The following is a 9,658-nucleotide window of genomic DNA, read 5'->3' as shown; positions in this document are numbered from 1 at the left end:
TGTGGTGAAAAATGCACATATTTGGTTATATTAAAGGGAGGCCAAGAACAAGCAAATAGAATAAAAAAATATTTGCTCTAAATTGGGCTTTGTTACACTTTGGAATGCTCACTTTAAGCAAAACATAGCCACGTATATAGTAATGCGAAGTATAATAATATAACTCTGGTTCTGCATTTTCAAATCTGGAAGTAAAAACGGTGTTTGTTTTCCCAGAGGGAAAGTGGGTGGGGGAGATCACTATTTTTGGAATTCCCCTTGGAGGTAGTAATGGGTTATATTTAAATTAATTATAATTTAATTCAAATACTATGCCCACCTCTCTTTTCCTGATGTTTGGATACTTTTCTGGTATTGGAGCCACTGCTGGACTGATGAATTCTCTTGTGTCTAGAAAGATTCGAACTCCATCTGAACGTTTGCCCACATTCAAGGCATTTAAAAGGTCTTTCTCCCACGTGGACTTTCATATGTATAAGGAGGGTTGATAATTTATAGGTCTTATGTCCACATTTGGAACACGTGTGCTTCCTCTCTCCTTGACGGTTTCTTTTTCTTTCCACAGGCTTTTTCCGGCTTCTGAGACCACCGTTGGGCATATGGGTTTTCAGGTGAGAGTTGAGGGAGGATTTCAGAGCGAAGGTTTTCCCGCAGTCATGGCAGTTGTAGGGCCTCTCGCCCGTGTGGATTCTCTGGTGCCTCACCAGATCGGACAGGTAGTAGGCTCTGTGCCCGCAGTCGGGACACTCGTGTTTTCTCTCTCGCTGAGCATATCTGCTTCTCTTCACCACCACTGCATTTCTCTGAAGCTGAGCCAATCTTCCCTTCCTTTCCCCTTCCCTTGGATGTGGCTTGGATGTGGCCCTGATCTCAGAAGTCTCCTCATCGTCTGTGAGGGATACAGAGATCATTGAGATATAAGACAGCTGCCCAGGAGAAAAAGGAAAAAGGGTAAACTGCCTGCCTCCCAAACCCTGCTCAGACCCACTTTTGACGTTTCACTAAGCAGCATCCATATATTTTCAAGCTTATCTGTGAAGTTGTAAGACAGGGGACTCCAACCCTTTTGGGCCCGTGGGCACATTAGGCCAGGGGTCCCCAACATGGCACCGGCAGGCACCTCCAACGGTGCCCACAAACAGATCCCCATCATGGTGTTTTAATTTTTTTAATTTAAGTTTTTTTAAAAATATATGTACATGGATTTGTATGAAATGCATACAACTTTCTAGCAATTATATGTAGGCTTCAACTAAAGTAGCCCAAATATCCAAATAAGTATTCATTTGAAGGTGGAATCTATACACCACTCGTTCTTTTTCTCTCCGGTCCCTCTTTCTCTCCCACCCTTCTTCCTCTGGCTAAAAACTAATGGTAGGTTAACTGTGGGTTACTTAACTTACAATTAGCTCATAGTTTGCATGTCAAGAAAAAACATCCAGTTGGGCCAGTTGGAGGGTGCACATCCAAAATGGCGGCAGCATGCAACCCCAGCAAATCATGAGTTAATTAACTCACAGTTTGCTGCCATTATGTGCAAACCAGATCACTGCTTCCCTTTCGAAGGTGCTGAACTGTGTACAAGACAGAGCGTGCGCTATTTTCCGCTCCAGGCAAGTAAACAGGTAAACGTACTCAAGCGTTAAATGCGGCACACACAGAACCAGACCATTGATCACCTAAACGTTCTTAACGTAACAGCACTTCCAAAGGCTTTAAAACTGTAAGTCGCTTTAGGAGATCCCTTTGTAAAGAGAGGCATAAATAAAATGTACGAAGTCCGTTGCATACATTACCTTGCTACAATGCTCACAACCACCCTGAAAAGTAGGTCATCATTATCCCCACCGTGCAGCCCGCTAGCAGGACTGAGGCTAGTAGCAGCTTGCCTAAGGTTACCAACCCAATGGTGTTCCTGAATACACCGCTTTATACTTTCTCCTCATTTCAGACTGCAGGCTCCTTGGAGCAGAGAGCTGCCGCCTTAGAAACCAATATGCATCCTGATGGCTGTTCGCTTATTGCTGTGGGGGAAAAGCAGAATCACCAAGCTGGAATGGACCTTAAAGGTCATCAAGTCCAACCCTTTGGCAATGCAGAACACCCAGTACCACCACAACCCCAACAGGCAGCCATCCAGTCTCTGCGTAATAACTTCTAACAAAAGGGGGCCCAGGGGAAAGCTCTCCTATCACCCTTGCAGCTTGGCAGCCCAGGTTCCATCCACACAAATCTCATTACTGTGAAGACACCTTATAGCAAGGATGGGCAACAGGTAGCCCTCACATGCCCCAACAATATTTTTCTCGAGCCCCCCTGCCCATGAATTTGCCACGCAGCAAAAAAGCAGCAATTTGGCTTGAAAACCTGGCGGGGAGGGGGGTCTGCTTTGTTTTCAAGCAAAAGCCTCCTGGGAGTGCACTTCTGACAAGAAACCTCCTGGGAGCACCATTCTGCCCACCTGCCTGACTGGAGACAAAATGACAAAGACTGTATCTGTTTTGGAACTCATGCCAAATAAGACTTGGACAGAGCAATCCTATGGCCCATAGATATTGTCTGAGGGGCTGCAGGATACTGGGGATTTTCCCCTCCGAGGCCTAGACAGACCTATGACCTTGAAGGTGAAAATCCCCATTCAGATCTTCAGCCCCGCCCCCTCCCAGTGGCCATGGAACGCTCCATGGCGGCTGCTTTTCCGAGGTCGGTGTGACGACCTCAGAAGATGATGCGAGAGGAAAAATGGGGCCAGCTGGTAAGGAAGGAGGGAGGATGAGAGGCCAGGATCCAAAGGACCCTAAAGTCTCTCATGTCCTGCTCTGCCACTGCCAGTGTGACTCCACTAGGCAGACGCAAAGGCCCACCTAGTGAAAATTGCTGAAAAGGAGGAGCAAGAGGCAAAAATCACCACTGTTGTTCCATAGGATTCTTGGAAGCCTCCAGGTTTGGAAACTTCCATTTAATGCATAGCAATTCAGTCGGACTGCAGCCAAAGGAAGAGAGGAAGAGTAGCGATCAGGCATCAATTGGATTACCACAAAATGTACCCACCACTAAGTGTGACATCACATTCTGCAACAGAGGTATTGGGAACAACAGAAGTCTCGGGAACAGGAGCCTGTTGGTGGGATGTGTGGGTTTGCTGGTGTTTGTTAACGTTTGACAACCACCTGAAGGTTTTCCCACAGACAGGGCATTCAAAAGGCTTTTCTCCTGTGTGGATTCGTCCATGGTTAATAACATCCGATAACCTTTCGGCTCTGTATCCACATTGCGAGCAGGCATGTTTTTTCTTTTTCTGAAACTTTGTGGATCTCTTTGCAGCAGCTCTCCCATGAGGATGGGAGCCTCCCAGTCCTTCTCCCTGATGCCCCCTTGAATCGGGCCAATTCTCACAACTCTCACGGCTCAATGAGACAGCCTGTAGGGATGCTTCTGGTGATGTCCCACACATGTCTTCCAATTTGATTTTTTCCTGCAGAGAACTCATTGTTCGTGGTTCTTCCTCACCTGCAGGGACAGGAAACCATTAAGATATATGGTATCTTCTCAAGCCTATGAGAAACAGAAGGGCACCCAAAGGGCAAACCACTGGATATCCTGCTCAGATCTCCTCCAATCCACAGCTTCACTAGGCAATATTTACATATTCTCAAGTTATCTTCAAGCCCATAAGGACTAGTAACTTGGTGTTTTTAAAAGGCAATTTATTCCCTCTAACTCAGGGGCGGGCAAATCTGCAGCCCTAGGCCTAATTTAATTCAGCCCTCAGGCTAATTTCAAGAGCCCTTTGATCAGTTCAGACTTCTGACCACTGATCTATCCCTTCCCTGGTAGCATGCTGGGAAGAGTGGAAGAGGGAAAAGAAACAGCTGTGGCAGGAAGTGAGATGGTGTGGCAGGAAGTGAGATGGGGTGACCCCACCTCCTTCCAGCTCAGGCCCCACCCACTGCTAGCATGCAGCCCCTGACATTACCCCCAAGAGAATGCAGTCCTTGACAGAAAAGAGGTTCCCTGCCCTAGACACTGAATTCTGCACAAGGCCAAGTGTGCACTGTGTTCCCCTCCACAGAAGTGAATGGGGAATCCTGCTCATGCACAGAGTTCTACATGCATACAAGAGCGCATAGAAAGCTAGGCAATAAAAACACCTAGAAAGTGTTTTGTTGGTTGATAGCCCCAAATGTCAAACATGTATGTGAAAGCCAGTTCCCAATGTTCTATCACACCCCAGAGCCAAACGAAGAAATGGAACCAAAGATAGGGACATGCAAATGAAGAGGGCGGGGCTATGCATATCAGCTCCTCCAATTCAAATGTTCTGGGATAAAGCAACAAGGGCTACAAGATGGAAGTGAAGAGACCACAAAAACCCAAACAAGTCACTCCAGTCATGAGTGCACATTTAGCCACCTCCCCATTCATGTCCACAAGTGCACCCTATAAATGAGTAGCTGCTACATAGGGGGTGGGGAGGGAAAACAGGCTCACCACCCATAACAGAGACTACCTGGGGTCAGAATGCGCCTCTGTATAAGGCCTCCAGTAATATATAGATTAGTTGTGCCTTCTCCCCACCCAATGACCATCTTGCTAGCAAGTGTATAATAACAGTAATGGTAATAAGAGGAACCCGTAACCAGAATAGTAATAATATATGAGCAAGAGAAAAAGAGCACAAACAATACTGCTTCTAAGAATACTTATGGTTCTACCTAAGTTGTGCTGAAATTACAACACAGAACTGACCTCACCTTTCTTTCTCTCTCTTTTGGCGCGTCATCCATTCCAGATAAGGCACAGGGGGTGGGGGCAGAGGGGGGAAGAGTTATTAGGTATCAACCAGATTATCATGCCTACCTCCATGCGTCATCTGAGGCTCGACAAGAGAGGCATCAGGAACAGACCGCTTACGAGAGCATGCATTACTTTTCCGGTGTTGATAAAGATTTGAGGACCACCTGTAGGTCTTCCCACATTCAGGGCATTTGTAGGGTCTTTCTCCTGTATGGATCCTCATGTGTCTAACCAAATCTGAGAGCCATTCAGATGTGAATCCGCATTCAGGGCATTTGTGGTGACTCCCATTCCGAGAGCTTGCAAGTTTCGTCAGCACCACCCTGAGGGATTTTATCCCGGGCACCCCCAGTCTTTGAGCTTTCCTTGGACGCAGCCTTGAAACAGGAGTAGACTCGGAGTTCTCAGGGCTCAGTGAAACAACATCTGGGGACTCCCCTTGCAGCTGTGAAGAATTATTATCGGTCTTACTTGGCCCATCAGGACCACCTGCTAGGATAGAGACAAAATACAGAGATGTGAATTCTCCTCCAATGGAAGTGAAAAAAGAGGCATCACACAGTGAATAGTTAAAACTATGGAATTTGCTACCACAAGCTGTAGTGATGGCCACCAACTTGGATGGCTTTAAAAGAGGGCAAGACAAATTCATGGAGGAGAAGGTTATCAATGGCTACTAGTCCTGATGGCTATATACTACCTCCAGTATCAGGGGCAGTATGCCTCTGTATACTGTTTGCTGGGGAACATTAATGGGAGGGTGCTGTTGAATTCCTGTCTTACTTGTGGGTTTCCCCAGAGGCAACTGGTTGCCCACTGGGTAAACAAAATGTTGGGCTAAATAGGCCTTTGCTCTACCCAGCATGGCTATTCTTACGTTCAAAGGAATGGCAGGGAAGGCAAACTGTATGACAACTGGAAGCCTTAGGCTCATTCATGTGTGAACCAGGCGTACATCTATGCTCAATGACTGCCAAGTGAGTGTCACTGAAGGGCACATCAGAACATCAACAGTCCTGTTAGATTATGCATGGTGTGGAGAATCTGGATAGGGAGACATTTTTCTTCCTCTCTCGTAATACTAGGATCCAAAGGGGTCATCCCATGAAACTGATTGGTGGGAGATTCAGGACAGATAAAAGGAAGGGCTTCTTCACATAGCACAGACTTAAACTATGGAATTCGCTACCACAAGATGTAGTGATGGCCACCAATTTGGATGGTTTTAAAAGGGGGTTGGACAAATTCCTGGAGGAAAAGGCTATCAATGGCTACTAGTCTTGACGGCTATGTGCTACCTCCAGGATCAGAAGCAGTGAGCCTATATACACCAGTTGCTGGGGAACATGGGCAGGAGGGTGCTATTGTACTCAAGTCCCGCTTGCGGGTTCCCTATGGGCAGCTGGTTGGCCACTGTGTGAACAGAATGCTGGACTAGACAGACCCCTGGTCTGATCCAGCATGGTTCTACTTGCGTTCATAGATATAACTGAAGGTCCATCTAGTTCATCATCCTGTTTCCTACTCTGGCCAGCCAGCAACTGTTCCAGAAAACCCACTAGCAGGGCTTGAAGGCAACAGCCTCCCATCACCCTACTATGTTTGTCCCCCAGCAAGTCGTATTCAAGAGGTGTACTGCCTCTGAGCTGGAGGCTCTTCTTAGCCACCATGGCTACTATTAGCCATTGCTAGGCTTCTCCTCTCCTCCATGAATTTTTCGAACGCCCTTGGAAAGCCATCTACATCAGTAACCATCTTCACGTCCTGAGGTAATGAATTCTGTTATCTATTGGGTGACAATAGCTACTTCCCTTCGTCTGTCCTGAATCTACTGCTCATCTGTTTCAACGCATGACCCCAAATTCTAGTACCATGAGAGAGGAAGGAAGTCCATTTTATCCCCCTTTTTCTAACACACTTCATTTTATAAATCTCTTATCATGTTTCCCCTGCAATCCTCCAAAACAAGGCTGGGGAACGTGTGGCCCTCCTGATGTTCTGTGACTATGACTCCCACAGTAACTGACCATCCTAGCTGGGGCTAATGGGAGCTGGAGTCCAAAATACCTGGAGGGCCACAGGTTCTCCACCCTTACTCCAAAATAAAGTTTGGAGGACTGTCAGAACATATCTGATGCTGCTCCATCTATAGAATTAATATGCACATATTACAGGGCACACAGAAACAATTAATTGACCAAAAACCTGGCGCCCTCCAGAAATGTTGGACTACAACTCCCACCACCCCAGACCACCACCCTTGTGGAGGGCACCATGTTAGGGAAGGCTGGGCTAGAAAGATCTTTGGTTGACTGGCACCCCCAGAACTCCAGAGGACTAGAAAGCCATTTAATACAAAGCAAGGAACAAAATGGATCAATGGTTGTGGTCTGTACTGACATTATTTATTAGTAAATTTTATTATTACATTTTTATCCCGCCTTTTTTCCTTCTTGGAAGGAGCACCAGGCAGCTTACATGGCCCTCCTCCTCTCCATCTTACCCTCACAACAATCCTGTGAGGTAGGTTAGGCTGAAAGTCAGTGACTGGCTTTCCAAAGTCACCCAGTGAATTTCATGGCCAAGTGGGGACTAAAACCCAGGTCTCCAGAGTCCCAATCCAACACTCTAACCACTATACCACACTGGCTCTTAGTTGTTTTATTATGCTTGTATGTTTTGGTATTTTTAATGGATACTGTTTGTAGCTATTTCATATTTTGTATATTTTAATAATTTTGCTGTAAGTTGCCTTGAGTCTTTTTCAAAGGAAAGGTGAGTAAGAAATCCCAGTCATCATCATCACATGCCTTCTAAGCTGTTAACCATTTCCTTCTGCCTCTGCCAGAAGGAAAGTTTTATGCTGCATTTTCATTGCTTTCTGTTGTTTCTAATTCCTGTATATTGTATTTAATATAGTGTTGGTTTTGCTTTTTTGCTCTGCAAGCTGCCCAGGGAATATCTGTTGATGGATAACCATATAAATGTAATAAGTAAATACATTCTGGGATTTAGCTACATTGGGATATGCACAGCCTCTTACAAGATATTTAGCCTCTTATAAAACAACAACACCCAGGTCTACCTCCGTGCTTTGTCTGACGTTCTGGAACGATTCTTTTGTATGTGTGGAGTCCCCGGTGCCTAGAAAGATTAGACCTCCACTTGAAGGTTTTGCCACATTCAGGGCATTCGTATGGTCTCTCCACCATGTGCTCTTTCATATGATCAGCGAGGCTGAGTTGTGTCGCTTTGCGCAGCCCACATTCAGGGCAACTGAATTCTGCCTTTGTTTGGTTGCTGGAGCTTCTCGTCTCCAGCCTTGTCCTGCTGCTGCTGGGATTGCCTGGGGGCAAGTGGGTTTTCTGGTGAGTCTCAAAAGTTGATTTATCTTTGTAAGTTTTCCCACATACCAGGCACTGGTACAGCTCTTTTTTCGAGTGGGTTTTCATGTGTCTTAGTAGATCTGATAAGTAATAGGCTTTATGCCCACATTCGGAACAAACGTGTTTCTTCTCTAGCGGATAATATTTGCCTTTCCTTTTCACAGTTCTTCTCCGACGCCGAGTGGATTTCCCCAGCCGCTCCCCTTGCTGTTTCCCCAGACGCAAATTTCTTCCATCACTGTGCTCGCCAGTCTCAAAATCCAAGGAGGTAGAATCTAGGGATTCTGCTGGTAACGCCTCAACTGTGTCTTCTGCCTCTGAATCTGCTTGCTGAGAGGTCTCGGTTTTGATTTCACTCAGAATTCTACTGCCTGATGAAAGGGTGAAAACATACAGAAGGAAGCACTGCTGTATGAGCAGCTGGGTATACAACTTTGGCTCAGTGAACAGGGAGCTGGAATGAAATCTGGGAAGCTTCTGCAATGGACTCACTGGGTCAGTTCACATGATTACCATGGGTTAAACAAATCACTGTGGCTTGTTTAATCCTTGGCATGTCCTGGGCGCAATTTGCCTAATTACCTGCCTGCGCACGGCTTGTCGTGTTGTCTGAACCCAGCTGCATTGTTTGTTGGAAGGGGGGAAACAAATCTCAGATAACTCATGCTATTTGTTGTGGAGTTATTTGAGGGTTGTTTTTCCCCTTCCAACAAGCCATGCCACCCAAGTTCAGACGACACAACAAGCCATGCCCAGGCAGGTAATTAAGCAAATCACGGCCCGCAAGTGCCAAGGATTAAACAAGCCACAGTGGTTTGTTTAACCTTCTGTGTTCACGCGAACCAGGTCACTAAGCTGTTCTCACTCTGCGTCAGTATCTCAACGGCCAGGTTCGCAATTAACACTAACCCATGATATGGGTTTGTTGAATTCTGGGTTGTCGCGATGTGTAAACACGATTGTGCTACCAACCCATGATTTATTAGCTAGAACAACCAAGAAAGAGAACATGCGGTTTGTTGTTGGGCTGTGAACTCTGAGTTGTTTAAACCATGGCTTGCTGTTACGTGTGAATCCAGAACCAGGGGTTGTTTTGCCAAGCTGCAGAGGTGGCAGGCAAGAGCAGTCAAAACCCCGAGCTGCTCTACATGTCAGTACTACAGCACTGCAAAGGCATTTGAGATACAAGGAGGGAGCGGGCGAAAAACAAGGGAAACAAACACCCCAGGGATTGAGATATCAAACCATGGTTTGTTCGATCATCTGCAACCTGGTTCACATGTAACAACAGTCTGTGGTTTGTTTAGGGGCTATACAACCCAGTAGTTAACCCATAGTTTGTTGTTGGTTTAACCAATGGATTGTTTAGCCTCTAAACAACCCATCAGTCTGGGTTTGCACAGGAAGTGGCTGGGACACTGTAGGCAGTGTGCCTGCTCTCTCCCACTTATCTCCAACAGCCCATGGGTTGTTTA

At 46.2% G+C, this 9,658-nt stretch overlaps 1 protein-coding gene across 5 annotated transcripts in view; it reads right to left on the bottom strand.

Annotated features, from left to right (window-relative positions):
• Positions 1–9,658, bottom strand: part of LOC146355960 (uncharacterized) — a 35,090-nt gene that overhangs the window by 8,852 nt on the left and 16,580 nt on the right. For 4 of the 5 annotated variants that reach the window (XM_084830645.1, XM_084830646.1, XM_084830647.1 and 1 more), the window contains 4 exons: positions 7,883–8,554; positions 4,861–5,289; positions 3,052–3,510; positions 320–889 (listed from right to left, as the gene is read on the bottom strand). In XM_084830645.1, coding sequence (XP_084686771.1) covers positions 320–889; positions 3,052–3,510; positions 4,861–5,289; positions 7,883–8,554 — 2,130 coding nt within the window. The remainder of the gene's footprint in view (positions 1–319; positions 890–3,051; positions 3,511–4,860; positions 5,290–7,882; positions 8,555–9,658) is intronic. The other variant, XM_084830648.1, reaches the window with a different exon arrangement.

This window comes from Heloderma suspectum, chromosome 2 (assembly GCF_057233095.1).
Source record: "Heloderma suspectum isolate Gila_16-S chromosome 2, 16-S_ref, whole genome shotgun sequence".
In the NCBI taxonomy this organism is placed as follows: domain Eukaryota; kingdom Metazoa; phylum Chordata; class Lepidosauria; order Squamata; family Helodermatidae; genus Heloderma; species Heloderma suspectum.
Note: the sequence above shows the minus strand (reverse complement) of the source record. Positions and strands in the feature narration are given on the sequence as shown.